We start from the raw sequence: 21,084 nt of genomic DNA on the forward strand, positions 1-21,084 counted from the left end.
TACATTTCCCATTTTGGTGTAGATTTCTGAGCATCGAGTGAACCATTCATTCTGTGCGTATGCGGCAACTGCAAGCACCAACTTATTGCTGTTGATGTCTAACCCTTGGTTAAAGAACGCATCTATGTGCACACGATGTTGCAAATACAACCGCGCTAAATCTGCAATACGCCCAAATCGGTTAGATACAAATCCTCTGAATCCTCGGTGATCAATTTTATTATCTTCCATCCACTGTGTATAGTCATTGTAAAGTGAAACACTGTGAGACGCATGACTTGGCGAAAACAACTTAGCGAGTGCTATGAGTCCTAAGGTATGAACTGATGTGCCATGGGAGCCGAAGACTTTCTCACCAACAGTTAGTGGTAAGAGATTTTGCAATCCAATTTTCTGCTCATCATTTTTGTACACTTTATCTATGCCGTGGTCAACACACAGTAGGCTATTATGTGAGCACAACATTTTAATCGCTTGTTGGTGTCTATGTCCAGTTTGTCCAGTAAAATATTACAACCAGCCGCCCAGTCAGACATCCAAAAGTCAATTTGACTCTTGATATCCTCCACAGTGCAGTTCGCGAGGACAGCTAAGGTTTTCAATTTGAAACTGTACGCTTTCGCTCCGTCTTCCCGGAATGACTCAAATTTTCCACGTAACTAGTAGTAAATGACATTTTATCACCAGCATTTCCAACGATTGTAATGTGATCTGTTTTAACATCGTAATGACGGTGACTGGCAGCTTTCTGTGTGTCATCGAGTCCTGTAGTGATTTTCTTGAGCTGACGGAAGTTCGCGCGCCATTTTCGCTTCATGTGTGAAGTTCAGTGAACGAAGTTTGCGGAAGTTGACAACAGCCACGAACTAAAAGTACAAAAACGAATATCCGTGAACTTCCATGCAGTTTGAAAGTGCCTTCTCAATCTTCCTGGTAACATGGTTGCATATAACAAGAAGCTCAAACGATCATTGGCGTAATAAATACACAAATAAAAACCTAAAAATGATCTTTTCTGCAGAAAAATACAAGAAGGTGTCATGCCAGGTAGCTAAAAGTGCTTTTATTGTAATTTTTGACCCTCAAAACATATGTTTAGACATATTGCACAGGTATATTCGTCTCACTCGTATGTCCTGAGAGCAAAATAGCCATTTTTGGCCGCCATTTTGAAAATGGCCACTGAACCAACCTATTATGACGTCATAGAGCAAAAAAATCAACGGATTCATGTTTACCAGCCCAAATGGCATTAGAAAAAATGGGTCCCGAAAAATCGACCTGGATTTGCCCACCCCTACTATTAGAACAAATTATAAAATACGAATATTCACCAATAAATCATCAGGAAATTTATTGAAGCAATCTTCTATGAAGATGCATTTGCAATTTGGTAACATTTGTTTTATTTTAATAACATTTGATAATTTGTTTAAGAATTAAAATAAATGCATATACTATAGTTCTGCTACCTTATTGAAGTGACGTTTACAAATCATAATTTTATTGACAAATTTTTATAATTTAGATGAAAAAATGGAAAAAAGGCAAATATTTCTTGAGGAATTGATGTACAAAACCTGGAACGTTGCTGCAGGTAAATAAAAGTAGGCTAAAGTTAGTCTAAAACTCCAATACAATGAAAATCAAAAAGAAAATAAATTTAAATGTAAGTACAGTAGTGTCAAGTTTCCAGAATTTTTTACTTTGAAAGTTTTACTCAAATAAACACAAAATAGTGAAGTCGTAAAACAAAGATTCAAGATGAAAAATCATAAGAACCTGCTCTGTGCGACCGCACGAATTTATAAAAAAAAGACTAATTAAATACATTCGTACCACTTTTTGCATAAAGTTTGATGAATGAAATTAAGCTACTTTTTACTCAAATAAAAAAAATTGTGAAGTGAAAACAAAGATTCATCAACGTGAAAAATCACAGGAAACCGGCTCAGGAAACCAAGCGACTTTTACAAAATTCACTAGTAATATTTAGGAAAAGTCAAGAAATTTCAACTTAACTCGACCTGTTATCAGTCGGGACCTGATGGTCCCGCCCTTCACTAGTTTTGAAATTTTATATAGTAGGAATTTTCCTAAAACGCTGATATTTCTTGACTTTTACTTTTTATCATTTGAGCATTGTTTAAACCTAATTTGGTTATTTTTGGAACATTATGTTGTTCACAATAAGCATTTTGTCACAGGTTGTTCAGAAATTTTGTATAAATTCCTATATTTTGGCAATCGGCATCGAAGTGACTCATCGCTTCTGCTATTGTATACACAGTGGCCGCAGTCAACCGCAAGTCAAATCATCAATCACACATTTAAACTAAGAACTAAACGCAATAGAAATCCTAGTGCAATTTATCGTTTTATCTAAATCCAGGCAGTTTTTGTTGCGTCATTGCACAATCTCGGCAAGTGAAGTTGACCAGTTTTTACGAAGGTTCGACGTGTTCAAAACATGAAAAGCAAACTTTGGAAACTAGGAATGATCCATTACTTTAGTTTAGTATTTACACTTTGCTACTTCTGAAAAGAAAAACAGGGCTAATCACAACCGAATCATCAACCACAGCTATCCACAAAGCGTTGTACCATTATGTGTAGACGACATCAGAGGAACGGGTTATTTCAAAAAAAAGAAATAATCTCGGCAAAGTTTGTGATGGTCGCTCCAAATGCAATATGCCTTTTTGCACAAAGCACTTGTTGAAACTATGTATGTTATTGCCATTCATGACATGTACAGTTGAGAAGGAGCGATCTGCCTGGCGTAAGCACTACCTGACTACTTACAACAGAACAGCGAGCATTGTGTTTCGCTAAATGTTTGTAAACTGAACTTTTCATAACTCCACGATCATTTGTGTGTTGATCCAGAATTGTGGTACATTTCATTTTTAATCTTGTAAAAGTAAAATTAACTATTCTTACATTGTCTCGACATTGCCAGACTCAAATTAACCCAGACAGAAAAACCCGCCATTTTTACATTGATTCAACGTCTGAAAAATGACCGGTTTTGCTGTCTGGGAAATTTAGCAAAAAGCAGCAGCCCAGGCAGAAAAGTTGGCTTTTATGTCGTTTCAACGTTTAGCTACATTGAAAAGTATCAAAAATGATTTTTTTTCTGATTCTAAAACATTTTGGCAGGTTGAAATGAAAGCTACACTCTATGTCATGAAATGAAACACCTGAAAAAACAGCTGACTGGAAATCGTGTTACCTATACTTCTAACCCAGCCAGTAAATCAACCACTTTCAACAATGATTCGACGTATGCAGACGTTGAATAAATGTAAAAAGGACCAATTTTGCTGGCTGGGAAAGAATGTGATAAACTAGAGCTCTTTCAACCAGACAATCAATCTGCGAACGTTGAATCAATGTAAAAAAATGATTTGCTGGCTGGGACGCAACAACTATTTTATGCTTTCATTCATCTTGACTTGTCATGAGAGATACTGCGATGCTAAGCAGCCATGACCGCATGTGGAGAACCTATCAGTGCAATTCATCACAATAAACTCAAAATCGCTTGATGTAGTATGAATATGAAAAATACTGCATTTTTTGTAGGAAAAATAATTTGTTTCAAAGTATTTTTTTGAATGTTCACAAATCATCAAAATTAAAATTCGAACGAAGAAAATCGGACATAAAATGTTTAAATGCCAGTAAAATTTGCGTTTTTAGAGCTTTTTTGCAACATATGTCTTCAGAAGACACAAACAGGGTTGCATTCCTGGGAGGGGGGCTCGGGGGGGCTGAGCCCCCCGAAATACGAAAAGGCTTGATGTAGGGGGGGCTCGTTCAAGCTTCCATTTTTCAGCTTTTCTGGCTGAACAACAACTTCTCGACTGAACAAGTAACACTTTAACAGCTTTTTCACAACAGAACTGCAAAAAAAAACACGAACATAAGTTGATAGCAATCGCCAATTATCACTTTTGTCAGAAACTCTCCAGACTGGGAATATCAACTTCGTAGTAGCTAATCGTCATGTCAATGGACTGTTAATTCTCTACTTCAAATAAAAAAAGCTATTCAAGAAGGAAAGTATTCGTTTGATGAAGTTGTTAAAACTTGAGTCCCGGAAGTACAAAAAACTACTCCTTTAAAGGCACAACTAATAATATAATCAAAGCTCGACGTAGAGACTACCCTTCTTTTGATCGTAATCGGTTTATTCAAGCTTTAGTTGACAACATTGGAAGCAGGATGGTGGACACTAACAATGAAAATTCTGTGAAGAGCTTGGAAATTATTGTACCAGAGCTATGGCCTGCTGCAGTCGAAGTTCCATGGCAAGAAGGGGAGCAGAGATTACGAAAAATAGAGGAGAGATTTCATGTCATCACTCCTATTTCTGATTTTCGATTGTATGTTGACAATCCTTGTCATATACCAGATACGATCAAGTTTCTCAAGAACGTAGTACTAAACATGATACAATTTTGGTAAAGAGGTCACTTTCTTCAACCACAGACATATACAACCAAGCAACCACACGGCATTTAACATAATCGATTAAAATTGAACAAAACTATAAGCTACAAACGTTTTCGGCCATACACACGTTAGCCCTTATCAAGTAACAAAAAATAACTGCTTATCATATCTACAATGAAAATGAATAACTGATCTAAACACTGAATTGAAAAACGAAATGCAAAATGAAACGGCAGAACATAGGAGAAAGGCACATCACATGGAGTTTAAATTACACCAGGCAAAGACGCATCATATGACGTATCAAGAAAAGACGTTGAATAAATAAGAAGCACCTGAGGCAAACAACTGTGCATTGAGGCGAGGATTGTATGATTTTATTAGCAAAGCCTCGTGGATTTTAGTGTCGAATTCGGTGAAACATTCACGCATAATTCTAAAGGACTCCAAGGATGGTTTGTTATTTGAACATGTTTGACAATCGAATATGTGATCTTTAATGGCACTTTGCTTGTTCAAATTAGTTAAATCCAAGTGCTCCCTCACTCTCGTGGCCAAATGCCGCGTAGACATACCGATGTATGTACAATTCGCGTCATGCGAACAAGTGAACTTGTGCACGACATTTGCACACAAGCAGGAGGGAGTCCTAGATTTAAGCTGAAAATAATAGCCAACTTTGAACGTTTTATACACAGGAACAATATCCACGTTGAACTTCATTTTGATAAAACTTGACATATTACTGACAAAGCGTCTCGATGCTTTACCCACAAAGGGAACTGTAAGACAGTTTTTCCATTCACGCTCGTCCGCTTGAGAGTGCGTAGAACGTGAATCCAAAAACCCCCTCAGCACCTTATTGAAAAACCATGTGGGGTAGTTATTCGCAATAAAACAAGACCGTAAACGATTGACTTCAACATTAAAATTATCAAAATTAGAGCAAATATCTTGTGCTCGCTTGAGCAGGCATTTAATTAATCCAGATTTGTAGGTTGAAGGACATACAGCATTAAAATTGAGAAGGAGATTGGTATTGGTTGGTTTTCGCCAAACCCAAGTGTCAAATTTGTTTTTATTAATTTTAATTTCGACATCGAGAAAGGGAATGGTCTGGTTGGCTTTTTCTACCGTGAAAGTTATATTAGGATGTTGCGAGTTGAGAATGTTGAGAAACTGCATACAAGAATTATCATCATTAAATATAGCAAAAACGTCGTCAACATAACGTAGGTACAATTTAGGATGGCAGTTCACATCAGTTTCAGAAAAAAATCTTTTGTTCAATATGTGCCAAAAAGAAATTAGCAAGCGTTGGACCCAGAGGCGAGCCCATTGCCACACCATCAATTTGTTTATATTTGTCTTTGTATAAAAACATACCTTCGGTGGCTATGTGCAACAGTTTTATAAAAAATTCTTTTTTGATAGGTGGTTGGTTGGGTTGATCTTGCGAAAAAATACAATTGGCGATAATGTTTATAGTTTCTTTTAAAGGAACATTGGTGAATAATGACTTTACATCGAAACTAACCATCAGTGGTAGCACACTGGAATTTATTGAGTTTTTCCAAAAAATCGTTAGTAGAATTGAGCATGTAATCATTCGGTATATAAGGTTTGATAATAGAGTCCAAAAACTTTGCCAAACCGTACTCAGGGGTAGAAATCATGGATACAACAGGACGCGCGGGATTATTTTTTTTATGAACTTTGATAAGACCGTACAGCTTACCTGAGCTGCTCCCAGAAGGAATCAATTCCACATCAAGCAAGGCATGGTAGCCCATATCTCCGGCAACTGCAGTGAGGTGGACACGATTTGCAATTGCAGTGTATCATGTTCAGTAGGTTGTCCGGGGCGCGAAATTTTTTTTCCCACGAGCTTTCTGTCTCATTGATTCTAGTCACTCTAAAAGTAAGATTTTCCGAAAGTGTTTTGAGAGATTGGTTGATTCAGATTGCGAAATAACTATTTGCCAATGAAATTCTGCAATGATAATAAAATATAAGCTTTCCCTAACCCTACTTTTTTTGAAAAGCTCTTGTGCACCGCAAAAACTTAATTAAAGAAAAAAAAAAGTTTGACTTCGACGGGCGTCGAACCCTCATTCTTACGAACACTAGGCAGAGGATGAAACCACTGAACCAACCGAGCCAACGAGAAAATCTTGCATTCACACGGTTTTAATACAAACTTTTACCAAAATATGCAAATGAGACAGAAATCTCGTAGGAAAAAAAATTTCGCGTCCGGGGCAGCTTTCGTGTCCGTCATGGTTGGAACCATCTGATTATTGTCTACTTTCCATCCCCAGCCTAGAGCATCCATACCATCGTCTGTACCCTACCCTTCCAGACCATAATCTGGTAGTCAACTTTGAGGTAGTGAAGTTTGATAGAGGATGATGTAGGTGGCAAATGTTCAGGGTGAACAAAGGACTTGGCTGTTGTAATTTTCTTGAACAATGTATTGTAGCGCAGTGTGTCCACTGTAGGGTGGTCCTTATATGTAGTCAAAAATTTAAGTTGGAAGAAATTGTATGGGCGCCCCTTACATTGATTCCACTTGATGTAAAAACACTTACTGTAAAATATTTTCTATTCTAAACGAAAATTAAGGTATGCTCAATGCAAACGAAATTTCACGTGGCTGAATCCAATTAATATGATAACACAAAATGTTAGCGGTTATCAAATGTTCTACAAAAAAACAAAATGACGAATGTCTCTTTACTCTTCTACAATAGTCTGTCTTTCTGATTCTCAACAAGAACAGCTTTAGTTATGTGGGGCAGTTTCTTTCGGTGCATAGCCACTACTTGGAGGATAAATTGTGTTTGTTCCTCTGACTTTTTCTGCAACCCATTATATTCCTGAATGAGAGCTACACCCCTCTTTGCTGTGTCGTTCGTAACACGAAGTGTTCCAACAGTTTTCTTGGCCTCAATAAATGCTGGCAAACTGGACCATAAATTAGCATCTTCTTCTAGAAATGAAGTTGAAATACTCAAAGTCTCAAAGAAATTATTCGTGTTTTTTGTGACGAAGTCAGGGATCTCCTTCGTTTGTATGTCTTGGTCTGACAAACTGACTTGCTCGGCTGGATGTTCTGCTCCTTGTTCAACCAATGCCTGAACCATCTTTCTCTTGTCTTCTAAGGAAATGGAGGCATCAAAGAATGAAAATCCAATAGTTTCTTCAGACAGGTACCAAAAGTGTCGTTTCAGTTTCTTTAGAGCAGTGAGTGATACTTGGTCACCAGATGCCAACAATTCTTTAGCTAGTTGGAGGTCATTCTTTGGAGCTGAAATTCCAAGAGGTGAAGAAAACCAGCTTTTAATATAGAACTTCACTGCAAAGATACATAGGTCTTTGAGACCCTTTAGCTCACGCTTAGTCAGACAAAATCCACTGTTTTGAAAGATGAATATCTTCTGTAAATGAGACGAGACATAAATCTTGCTCGGTGCATGGCTCCAGGCTTCATGAATCTTATCTCTTCAGGTGGAAATCCCCCTAAGAAGATAATCGTGATTTCGACAAGTTCTCTGTAATCATCTCTGGGATGTTTGCTGTCTAGCTGCTCCTTGGCATAGGACAGCACCCTCTGCTGAGTTTCAGTATCCAATTCAGCCAGTACAACTTCATCCTGAATTCCAGGAGTGTAGTCATGATGCTTAATCTTAGGCCAAAATTGCTTAAACCTCTTGAATAGCTGTATTTCTGGGGCAGATGAAGGGCCAAAGCAAGACGAAAACACCTCCTCAAGTATAATCTCACGAATATGGTGGCGGCATGCCAGATACAGAGCATCATGTTCAAGCTTTGCTTCAAGAAGTGAACAAGCTCCTTTAAGTCGCCCAGTGTTGGCTGCTGTGGTGTCAAAGCTGAAGGCCTTAATGTCTTCCCTGATATTCCACTCATCAACAGTCTGGATTATGGCATCACATATGGCCTGTCCTGTTCCAAATGAAAGTTTAGGTATACTGCTAGAAGCTGATCAACGCCATCAGAAGAAACTATAATGGGCAGTCTATCAACTTTCTCATCTCTTGTCAAATCAAGCATCAGCTTTCCATCCCAGTGAATCGTTAGTGGTTTTCCATAACTCTGAAACGCTGCTTTCAGGTCCCTTGACCTATTTTCACGATACTTTCTGCGATATCGTCGAAGAGAAGAGCGGTTAATAGCAAATTCTGAAAGATTCAAACCTGTTGCAGATAGCACAGATGCTACAGTGTGAACTGCATGCCTATCGCTGATCCTACCTCTGTCAAGAGAAGCAAGGACATCTGGTTTAAAAAAAATTTTCTGCCACGTTTTTTTGAAGAGGTGAAGGTCTGAAGTCAGATGCTGAAGATCGTATGAAATCTTCGTCTCCTTGTAAATCCTCTTCACTTGAAGAAGAGCTGCTCTCTAGAACAACTTTATCAAACAGTTCCTTCCTGGCTTCGTCACTAGCAGTTTTCCGTTTCTTTATTTGTTTCACTCTTGTTGCCTTTTTATTCTCTCTTTTCTTCAGCTTCTTGTCCAATCCTGCCATATACCCTCTCCTGCCAGGTTCCCGTTGAGCAACCAAAAATTCTATGTCCTCTTGAATGTCAATCATTTTGAGAGCATTGCCATGAGAAACATCAAACAAATTTGGATACTCTGCAGTGAAGATTTCTTCATTCATTTTCTGCGTGTCGGTCTTTCTATTCTTATTCTTTTTTAGGTTCTCCCATGCTGTGATAAGACCATCCAACTTCTTAATTGCTCTTCTTTCATCCCGTACTGGAATCTTTGCTCGGCTCCAGTATGCGAAAAGTTTCTGGATAGTATGCTTAGCTTCCTCCCTTTTTGTTTCCTTCATGATCTTTATCCGGTAAAAGTAGGCTACACGGCGAGAGCATCATGCACAGATGGCAATTTTGAGCCAGTAAACTCATCCTTCACTGGCCCAACTAAGTATATCTCAGACTGTTTTCTTGTAGATTCTGCCATTAACGCTTACAGTACATGAAAAAACAAGACTATTAGTATTAGCCTATATTATTATTAATCAGGCTGCTACAATATTCAGTATCCTACTCAGCAGGCAAAACACGGCGCAGAGTGCAGACATAGCATTGTGACATCACTCAGTACGATTTGGCTGCACATGTGTTCGGCGTGTCTATCTCGTGATCACGGCGTGGAAAAGAAATGCCAAAATCTTTTATAGTTTGAAAGATTTGAAATAAGGATCCCCCTATAATAACTATCGTTATTAACTTCTCATTTGATATATGCGAGCCCCCAGTAGAATGAAAGTGCAGTAACACATGTGCACCCATGCCTCAATGCTATTACCGACTTAAGCCGTTATGCTTAGAAAGTTTAAGCTCTTTGAGCACACCTTAGACGTCGATGATTTTTTTTTTAATTTGAGGTTTTCCATTTTAACCAAATTGGAACAGCTTGAGAGGGCGCCCGCTTAAAAATTCAAAAGTTGACAAATAAGGACCACCCTAGACTGTCCAGGTTACTACTGCGATCGTTGCCAAACATAACGGTCATAGTTTTCAATCAATTGGTAATACTTGATCTATGTGCTTTTTTTACACGGATTTAGTCAAGAGTCTGCATGACCACATCGTATGAACTCTTTCTGCCTGCTTAGTTTACCCAAATATATAACTTATAGAAATTCACCGGGTTTTTTAATAACCAATACATTGTTATTGTTCATTTTTAATTGTTTTGGTAGCCTTCTTGGATTGCCATATTGAATTTATAGGCTATCAGATAATTCAACAACTCTAAGAATGGTCTCACGGACTTTACAGGGTATAAAAACCTAGATATAGACACCAAAACTACATGTTTTGGTCAAATGATGACCGAGTTATGGCCAAAAATACTGTTATTTTAATGGTTTGGCGCCCATCTTGGAAGCCATCTTGAAAATAACCACTTTCCGGAAGTTGGATCCCTTAAGATTTTGAATATGTTAATACTGACACCCAATACTAATCAAATAAGTTGAAAACCTTTTGTTTCAATTTTTTAGGGTAAGGGTACCATACGTCATAAATACCCCTACCTATTTGGTACAAATCAAAAAATCTTTCCATCGGAGTAACCACAAACAAATAATTTTTTCAATTTTACTAAACTTGAGGTGTCCTCAATTCTAGATTTTTTTGTAAGACAAAATTTTAGTTTTGAACGTAGATAGCGAAACTTAAGCTGTCGATTTTACAACAGCGCGGTAGTGCCACTCTTTATGGGTCCACTAAGCTGATACAAGAGAGAGTACCCGTTTCGCAATTGTCTTACTGACTAGAATAGATAAAATAATGGTAAACAACTTGTAAAGATGCGAATTATAGTCATTTCCAATAAATATTTTCAACCACTCGGTTTCATCTGTATACTTGCAGAATTTATACTCCAGAATATTTTTGAGAAGATTGTTGAGAGCCGAAACCTAATCAAACATCCTATCTCTGATTGCCATCTATAGACCAACTTGCTTTGCTAAGTGTTTTAACATTGCAGTCGTTGAAGAGAGAGGAATAGGATCAGCTTTGATTCAGTTACAAGAAAAATAGTTGGTTTAGCTTTCAATTCTGTCATCATTCTGCTTGGTTTCATCAGACAAATGTTTTAAAGTTTGTTTTTTACCATTCCTCTTGAGTTTGAAGAAAGCATCAGCTTTGATTGAGCTGCAGCAAGAAATGGCTGATTTGGAAATTTTCATGGTCAAGTTCTAGAGTTACTTCGAAGATTTATCGACAAAGAAATCAAAGTTTATTTTAATTTGCAAGCTCTGGTTCGTTTAATGTTTTAACACAAGTTTAGTTTCCACCTGCAAATTTAGCCTAACTATTTTGTCCTAATTTGATAAAACTTCGAAGCCGTTGAAGACAGGACTTGTGATTTTGTGACCAGCTAACAAAAGTCTACTCCTGTTATTTTTAAACTACATTGACTCAAACCTGAAAGTTTTGTTCAAAATAAGTTGTTGATATTTTTGTTTTAGAGATAAATAAATTAATATTCTGTTCTTTAGTAAACAACTTGTGTTCAATGTTTCATTATTTTATGCTCAAAACCAAACTTTGGTTTTAGACTACAACCTGGTTAGCCGAGCTAATATCAATTGATATTGTTCCTGCATTATTAGATCACAATAATCACAATTGCTCCACCATCTCGCATGCTCCAGCATTTCGCAATGATGGTCGCTCCATCTTCGCCATCACAAAGATTCTGCGGGAAGGCAACGACTTGGAAGTGACAGTCACTGCAGGACATCGTTTTTATAAAGGGTGGATAGAGATGGAATACTCTGACACTCAGAATGACATCCATGCTGTGACGTCATTCCTCAAGTCGATGCCTACGCGAGTTAAATTCCTTAATCTGGCCGGATGCCTCATGAATTCCAATCAATTCCGTCCATTGAAGGAGGCGATAAAATCGATGCCTGGATCCGTAAGTAATGTTTAACTTTCATAACCAACTTTTACATTGATTCATGGTCAGTTGTTACGTTGATTCAACGTTGCATTACGTTGTTTTAACGTCTGAGTTTCAACAAGTTTCTCAAAGTAAGTTCGAGTTTCTAATTTTTATCGTTTTCTAACAATTCTTATAAACATAAAATAAATAAACCAAAGTCACAACATAAACAAATTGTTTATGTTTAATTGTTGAATCATAATGACAAAGTAAGTTCGAGTTTCCAATTTTAATCATTTTCTAACAATTCTTGTAAAAACAGAGAGAGAGACTGTTCACCAGGCATTTGATTATTAAAGTAATTTGCGTTCTTCTGGTGACTATTTACTAGGTTACCTCCTGATGTTAAAGATGATAACTAGCTTTTTGTATTTCCGACGTTTCGTCAGTCAGCACGACTGACTTTATCAAGGTGGCTAAAACACAAAAACATACTGATAAATGATCTTTTTTCTGTCTTGTCTGATGTCTTTTCAACGTCTCTTGACGGTGGAACTATAGATGATAAGTTTACGCTGTTGGAAAGCAACCTACTGGTTTTAGGCATTTACTTTATTCAGTTTAACATCTAGGTATCTTGTTGCGTGTTTTAACTCTGATTCTTGCTGCTTTACTTTATTCATTTTATCAGTATATTTTTGTGTTATGCCATCGTTGCTGAACAGGTTCTGTTAACCTGTTTAAGCCACCTTAATAAAGTTAGTCGTGCTGACTGACGAAACGTCGGAAATACAAAAAGCTAGTTATCATCTTTAACATCAGGAGGTAACCTAGTAAATAGTCACCAGAAGAACGCAAATTACTTTAATAATTCTTGTAAACATAACATAAATAAACAAAAAGTTCAAAACATAAATAAATTGTTTATGTTTGATTGCTGAATCATAATTAATTTGTGTTTAGATTGTTGAAATGCGTCTCCTTGGCAACCTCCTATCTGTCGATGACGTCATCGAGGTGTTGCACAAGATTGAGAAGAAAGTTGAGATGTGGCGATCTCTCGATGTTGGAGATGGGGAGGGGAGAGATCCGAACATGAAGGAAAGATCCAAGCTACAAAAAGCATTGGATCGGTTGGATAATAAAGTGAGAGTTGTTTACGTTGTATCAACGTTATAACAAATAATTTTGTTAACATTAAATCAACTTCAATTATTTTCCCTTTGTCTTTTACAGAAGTTAAAGATCGATGTTGGCTTCCGCGATTACATCACGCACAAGGATCGTTGATGTTTTTATTTATTTGTTGATATTTATATGTTACCCAGTAATTTTGTTTGGTTGAGTTAAAAATACAACAAATTGTTTGTTTACATCATGTGACGTAACATCAACAAAATGGTTATAATATTATCAAACCAAGGTTTGTTTATGTTCTTCAACTTGAGGTCGATAAACATCAACAATAGTAAGTTTGTTTACTTCACTTATCAATTTTTATGAAATAATTCCAATGAAGAATTCAAATTAGGTTGCTTGTTTGCAGTGTTGCCAGATTAAATATTTATTTTTTGTGAATTCAAAGTAAATAAAAAATAGTTAAACTGTTTTACTGTTTAATTTTGCGAAAGCAGTGCTGCCAGACCTTTTTGGATCTTTTGTATCGTATTTATTATCACTGTTATATATCAACTGTTTTACTGCTTTAGCTTTATTTTTTTTGGATGAACTGTCACAATCGTTCTCCTTCCTTTTTTAAAATTGTTTTTTTTTTGCTTTTGATAACTTGGCTACCTTTTTTTAGATAGAAATGTGTTTAAATCACGAAAATTAATTTTAATAGAGAATATAAAACCTTTAACCATGGATCACTGAATTAGAAGGATTGGAGTCTTTAAATGCGGCTTTACATGAGTGGTCCAACTTTTGCGTTCGCAACCTCGGCCAACCACTGGTGTTTAAAATCATTCAAGATTTTAAAATTGTTACAATATTCAAACCCTGAAATTCAGAGTTGTTTTACGTCGGTCATTAGGTGACGTCATAAAGGATGCATTGCAAATGTGACGTCACAATATATATAGTCAACGATGCACGCAATTTCAAAAAAGTGCAAAAACTGTAATAATACCAGATTTTTATTTCACATTTGATCTACAGTATAATTACAGATGCACTGCAGTAGACAGCTGGAACCACATAAAAGAGTGTCATGACAGAAAATGTTTATTTTCCTTTCATTGTCAGCCTGTTAATTAAATGCATCATAATTCATAAGCATACGCCAGAAGCAACATTTTGCTGTTTTGTTTTTATTTGCTGTTTCGAAAAGAATAAACTAAATGAAAGTAAACAATGAGCGTCCCATCATATGTGAAACGAGTCACCGAAACAAAGCAACAGTTAAACTTTTGAGATACGGCGAATGAAAACAACAGTGAATTTTTTCAGGATTGGCTGGATTTGCAATAACTGGTTCAAGATGTTTCGTCCCACTCAAATTTACCATAAACCTTCGATTCACAGCAAGATTGTCAGTTACAATAGCTGAAAAGTGCACATAAAAATACTATGTTAGTAATGTATTTTTTTAAATAATCAAATAGCCTGTTACCGGTAGGCTTGTCAACGAGCACCTTTGGTTAATCAAATTAATACATAGTAGCCAACAAGGGTCAAAGCGTATAAGATATTAGCCTACACTGAATACAAAAAATACACAATTTGTAAAAATAAACATACAAACAGTGTTTGCATGCTTTAAACAGTTCTAGTCAATACTTTATAGTTTGATTAAAGACATTATATTGATCACTTGAGACAGTGTTTCAATTCTTCCATTTCCCAGCAAACATTGATTGCTGGGCCAGCGTTGGCTATATGCTGGGTATGTTGGCACAAGGCTGGCAATTTTGTCCAACATTTTACCAACATTGCCAACATTACGCCAACAATTTCAATACTTCTTATTATGCGTTCAAAATAGTCTTAAAGATTTTATTTCAAGTTTATTTGTTTTAAACTTTAAAAATACTAACACAAACCTCTTTTCATGTGGTATTGCTTCAAAACACAGTTGTGTGATGGGCTAACATCGGTCAGAAGCATTGCCCGCGTTGTGCCAATTTATAACAATTTCGGTGTTTTCTTCAAAATTATGCAAATGTATACCATCATTTTGCTACAATTTTACACTTTAATAATAGGCTATCAATGCTGTTATTATTTTCTGATACCGTACAAGTATACTATGAATACTTAAGACCAGGGTTGGTCAGAAGGGTAGCCAACAGTTTGCCAACATAATTTATTTATGCCAAACTGAGCAGAGGTCTAGAAAAAGGCAGGAGCAACAAAACGCGAACGCGATTCCGTGCTTGATACCGAACCAGTTTAAAGTTTCCATTAGCCCTACACGTTTCCACAAAATAAACAATTGCAATGTCGGCTATATGCTGGATGTGAGGGCACAAGATTGGCAATTATGTGTAACATGTTGCCAACAATACGCCATCAATTTCAATAACTTATTTCTTATCATGCGTTCAAAAAGGTCTTAAAGATTTTACTTCAGGTTTATTTGTTTTAATCTTTAAAATTGCTAACACAAACCTCTTTTCATGTGGTATTGCTTCAAAACACAGTTGTGTGGTTGGCTAACATCGGTCAGAAGCATTGCCCGCGTTGTGCCAATTCATAACAATTTCGGTGTTTTCTTTAAAATTATGCAAATGTATACCATCATTTTGCTACAATTTTACATTTTTATAATAGGCTATTAATGCTGTTATTATTTTCTGATACCGTACAAGTATACTATGAATATTTAAGACCAGGGTTGGTCAGAAGTGTAGCCAACAGTTTGCCAAGTTCGTTTATGCCAAACGGAGCAGAGGTCTAGAAAAAGGCAGGAGCAACAAAACGCGAACGCGATAACGTGCTTGATACCGAACCAGTGTAAAGTTTCCATTCGCCCTAGACCAGCGGTTCATAAACTGGGGGGCGCGCCCCCCTTGGGGGGCGCGAAAGGTTCACAAGGGGGGCGTGAGCGATGTCAAACTATGTGACTAAACGCGTGTGACTAAGTGGATTTATTGCCAGGATAAAGCAAAATAGTCCCAATGCCATTGGATCTCACTGCGTGATTCATCGTGAGGCTCTGGCCTCCAGGACTCTACCAGCTGCAATGAAAGATAAGCTTACAGTAATCATACGAGCCGTCACCTTCGTCAAAACCAGTGCCGTCAATATGAGACTGTTTACCAAGCTGTGCAAGGATATGGATTCGAACCATAAGACTCTCCTCTTCCATACATCTGTTCGTTGGTTATCGAAAGGTAATCAGTTAGCCCGCGTGTATGAAATGAGAGATGAACTGATGCTATTTTTGGAAGGTCATGGGAAGCAAGATCTCCTTCTGCCATTTTCATCAGAGAAGTTTCAGCTGGAGTTGGCATATTTCGTGGACATTTTCGAGGCCCTCAATAACTTAAATCTGCTCTTACAGGGCAGAAATACTAACCGGATTAATAGCTATGATTCCATTCGAGCATTTGTGGCAAAGCTGGGGTTGTGGCACCGCCGAATACAAATAGGAAATGCAGCTTCATTTACCAACCTAGATACTGCACTTGACAAAAAGCAACTTGAACTGGAAGGTGAGCTTTTGAAAAAAGAATTCGAACGCTATTTCCCAGACTTGGGTGACACCGACCTTCCAGAATGGAAGATGACAAGAAATCCCTTTCGTGCTAACGAGGACATTCTTCCCGACGGTTTGCAAGAGGAATTCTTGGAAATAAAGTGTAACTCCACTGCAAAAGACGATTATGAAGCAATGCCACTAACTGATTTTTTGGTTAAACATTTGCACATATACAAGGGAGTGGGTAGCGTGGCGATGCGCACACTTCTTCCGTTTTCGTCCACTTATCTGTGCGAAAGTAGCTTTTCTACAATTTTGAACATAAAAACAAAACATCGAAACAAACTTATTGATTGTGAAGCCGATCTGAGGTGTGCATTATCAGCTACAAAGCCTCGAATTAAACTTTTGGTTTCCGAAAAACAATACATCCCTCACATAGATGAAAGCTAAATATAAATTCCTGTAGTCATTACACTTTAATGTTTGCTAATTTTGTAGTTTGGTGGGGCGCAAGTTTGGATGGCACGTCAAAAGGGGGCGCGGCTCAAAAAGTTTAAGAACCCCTGCCCTAGACGTTTCTACAAAATAAACAATTGCAACGTTGGCTACTTCATTTCAGCTTCACTTGATTTATTCTTTGAAAATATTAATAGCCAACAATAAAATGACTCTGTAACTAAATGACTCATGTGGTTTAGTGGAAAAACACAGTTTCTTTAGCATACCGTATTCTTGTACCAAGAACGCCATGATAAAAATCGTTTGTTCATATTCAATTGCTTCAGATAATTTAGTGCAATAAATGTCTTGTGATTCAGAGGACACTTCCAGAAAGTTTAGGCTTTGGCGCCTCCAATACCCAACTAGCATAATCCGTTCTTTTTACATTCATTCAACGTCTGCAGACGTTGGTAAGGTAACTAACAAGCGATAAACTTAAAAACGTGGTTGCTAATTCAAGTTGCCAGGTCTTCATTTTTTTCTTGTGTTCAACAAAAGCTTTTTTAATTTTCAAGTTTAACTATACTAAAATGTGTTGTAATATTTTTGAAAACATTTTTTCAGGACTAACCTCAAAATTTGCGTGCAGTTCAAGAAAATTTAAAACAACTTGTAAGTTTAATCGAATTCACTTGTTGATGTTTGGTAGCGCTCGACACAGCAGCATGATTGTGGTGATCATGTGATCATTGAGTTGCGGTTGCACTGCCGCCGCGCTGCTGACCTGTCTGCAGACGCTGAATCAATGTAAAAAAAAATCGATTGATGCGCTATCACTTATTGATTTTGTTTTGAGAGCAGTCTCGCTCACTGTCTGATTTTGACCACGTGGATGAGATTCTCGTGTCGCCAACAAAGGGGCGCCTTTACTTTAAATGTAGCAAAGCTTGCACAATAGGCCAGCTTCAGGAGCAGTCATGTTGCGTCGAAATCTCTCCTCAATTTCTTGAAGCGAGATTTCACAAAACGATCGCTACTTTTACTTTCAACGATCCGGCGAATCGTTTTTTCTCCTCCCGCGGTGCATAGAACAATACTGAAGACACAATAATTGTTGTGAAAACTCCATTATGACGTCACTACTTAAACTTTGACTGGGCAATATGACGCGTTGAAGTGAAATAGGCAACAAAGCTTTAGAATGCGGCGATGTGTTATATCAACGTGAGGAGATGCAATTTAGCAGAACTTGTTTTTCTTTTATGAAGGAAGACAAAGGCCATGACTTAATCCTTTGCTAAAGGGATTATGACGTCACTCGATTCACTTCGACTGTTCAAGCATGGCGGTTGTGCGCAATACACAATTACGTGGAGAGCCGAAAGCACAATGCTTATGTGAACAGCGCTAAGAGGAATTTTCGCTTCTTGCATCGAAAATATAAAAAATCGAATTCAATTGAGATATTACGGCCAAAAGAAGTTTTAGAAATGATCAAAATGAAACTATAGGAATGACTTACAACAATGTTTATGAAAACCTGGTAAGTGAATGTCTTTTATTCATTGAACCTGAAATAATTGTGTAAAGTCGTTTTTGTCACTAGGCTATGTTTACACAATTTAAAGAAAGTTATAAAACTCAATTTAGAGAAAGTTATAAAACTCAATGACCAATGGAAAACTTTCATATGAAATATTCTCGTGACAAATTTAGTGCCAGTGCTCCTAGATGAGTGCTAAGAAGATATCAGCAAAGTAGCAGAGCTTGTGATGTCCCACAACATGTGTAGGGTTTTGCTCAATCTTTGATTTTGCTGCTCCGGCAGTGTTTGCCTGACTGCTTGAATGTGTTTGTATTTTTATGTCGTGTGGATAGGTCTCTGATGGTTGTAGAGTATTTGCAAATGTAGCTTTCATTGCCGTCAACTGAATAATAATAATAATAACATGTTTTATTTTGCGCCCATTGCGACAACATAGCCTACAGTAGCCTACACTGCGACCTACATACGCAACACAACAGACGATTGGAATCCCAAAATAAACTTTAAACGTTGGCTGTCATTTGTAACAGTCGAAAATTTCTGTAACAAGTGCTGAAGCTTTTTAATATGATGGATGACACCCCTGTCATTACATTCGATTTACATTTTGCAGGTGGCAAATTTAAGTCAAGATGTTGGCAAAAATGCAAGCGATTGTATCAGTGGACTTAGCACTCGCTTGATTGTTTGCTTAGCAAGTCTAAGCACTTGTTTGATTGTTTAAAAAAGAATCTGAAAAAGGTTGTTCTTGGTGAGTACGGATAAATACTTCTACTACGACTAAATGATTATGTCATAACTATACCATTTTGTTCTTTTGATTAATGTATGATGTAATTGTGAAGAGTATTGAGTGATGTATGAAAATGTTTTAGTGGTGTACTCGCATTGATGTGAACAACAAACATGGTGGTTAGTAGGCTATGTCGGTATTTATATACTGATTTAACCCTTCTTTTTTTACTTTCATGATTAGACATGGTGATGGCGCACGACAAAGCTGCTGCCGTGCAGCAAATTGATGAAGAGTTTTAGAGTGATTTCGAAATTGGAAGGACAGGCAAGGTGGCCGAAAACGGCAAAAACTAACTTTTGGTGAGCTTGTTATATGTTTGAAAGACAACAGCGAATGTGTTGCTTTAGTTGTTGAATAACTATTGTATACGCAACTAGAATGTATTGGAACTTGATCATCGCTCTGCGTGGCGCAGAATCGAATGATAAGTTTTTTGTCACGCACGTTGGAGAGAGGGATATTACATTGATATTGCAGATTGTCAATTAACTTCGTATTATCTTGGACGACAACTGATCAAAATCCCACACTGTTGCCAAACAGCCCTCTTGAATTAAATATTTTTGTTTCATTCGCAGGAATTCACAATGATAAAGATACGCAAGAAAAAGCTGCTGATGTGCAATGAATCTCCATCTATCAATACGATTTGATGTGGCTTGTTTTGTTTCTAATATATGTGAAAATATACGAAGCTCGGCTGTTACTTTGCTTTGTCACAAAGGGAGTAGTGTTGCTTATAAATCCGTGTTGCTGCTGTTCTTTCGCCCAAGGATTAGCTAGGTTCAACAATAAACTTTTGGTGATGAGCGAGGTTTAAGTACAGAGACGTTTGGCAAATGTAGATGCCAATGCTGTTCAGATGTTTTATGCACCAGCTTGCTTTGCATGGCCAACCTTGGTCAAAGTGCGGGCATCACAATAGTCAATAGGTCAGATGAAGCAGCATCATGGTGCATAAAAGTCAACCAGAATTTAGGCGCCAGATGAAGCAAAATGGTGCACAAGCCATCTTGCCAACGTTGGCCAGATACAGATGCCAACGTTGGCAAGATGAAACAAAATGGTGCATAAAACATTTTGCCAACGTTGGCAAGATACAGAAGCCAACGTTAGCTAGATGCAGAAGTCGACGTTGGCTAGATGCAGACGCCAACGGTGGCAAGATGCAGACGCCAACGTTGGCAAGATGCAGACGCCAACGCTGGCCAGATGCATCCAAATGGTGCATAAAACATTTTGCCAACGTTGACAAGATGCAGAAGCCAATGTTGGCAAGATGTAGAAGCCAACGTTGGCAAGATGCAGAAGCCAGCGTTGGCAAGATGCAGATGCCAACGCTGGCCAAATGCATCCAAATGGTGCATAAAACATTTTGCCAACGTTGGCAAGATGCAGAAGCCAGCGTTGGCAAGATGCAGACGCCAACGCTGGCCAGATGCATCCAAATGGTGCATAAAACATCTTGCCAATGTTGGCGTCTGCATCTTGCCAATGTTGCGGCCAACTTCTTGCCAATGTTGCCCCAACAATCAATGTTTACTGGGTTGTCAGTAAGTGCTTAAAATCTTTGGAACTGATTGGATTGCTATCAACAAAAACTTTCAATTGCATACTTTCCTCTATAGTGACAATTGCAGAAATAGATGGCATCAAAACATTATTCAATTGAATGTAGCACACATAGAGATTAGAGAATGTTATCTTCCAACCAGCCATGAAATCCTAAAAGGCACAATTAAAATATTAACTGTA

At 37.5% G+C, this 21,084-nt stretch overlaps 2 protein-coding genes across 2 annotated transcripts in view; both read left to right on the forward strand.

Annotated features, from left to right (window-relative positions):
* The window catches only part of LOC145785963 (uncharacterized), a 32,799-nt gene extending 18,568 nt beyond the window's left edge, over positions 1 to 14,231 (forward strand). Inside the window, exons 14-17 of the mRNA XM_082597659.1 lie at positions 1,529 to 1,597; positions 11,621 to 11,931; positions 12,862 to 13,044; positions 13,135 to 14,231. Coding sequence (XP_082453785.1) covers positions 1,529 to 1,597; positions 11,621 to 11,931; positions 12,862 to 13,044; positions 13,135 to 13,188 — 617 coding nt within the window. The 3' untranslated portion in view covers positions 13,189 to 14,231. The remainder of the gene's footprint in view (positions 1 to 1,528; positions 1,598 to 11,620; positions 11,932 to 12,861; positions 13,045 to 13,134) is intronic.
* Positions 14,232 to 16,147: 1,916 nt separating this feature from the next.
* Positions 16,148 to 16,791, forward strand: LOC145785982 (protein FAM200C-like). Its single transcript, XM_082597677.1, has 2 exons — positions 16,148 to 16,673; positions 16,781 to 16,791. Exons 1-2 carry the CDS (start codon positions 16,148 to 16,150, stop codon positions 16,789 to 16,791), a joined length of 537 nt encoding a protein of 178 aa, XP_082453803.1.
* The last annotated feature ends 4,293 nt before the right edge of the window (positions 16,792 to 21,084 follow it).

This window comes from Aplidium turbinatum, chromosome 2 (assembly GCF_918807975.1).
Source record: "Aplidium turbinatum chromosome 2, kaAplTurb1.1, whole genome shotgun sequence".
Taxonomy (NCBI): domain Eukaryota; kingdom Metazoa; phylum Chordata; class Ascidiacea; order Aplousobranchia; family Polyclinidae; genus Aplidium; species Aplidium turbinatum.

Excerpts from the sequence above, each read along its gene's own strand:
- LOC145785982 (XM_082597677.1), top strand. The coding sequence starts at position 16,148 with ATGAGACTGTTTACCAAGCTGTGCAAGGATATGGATTCGAACCATAAG.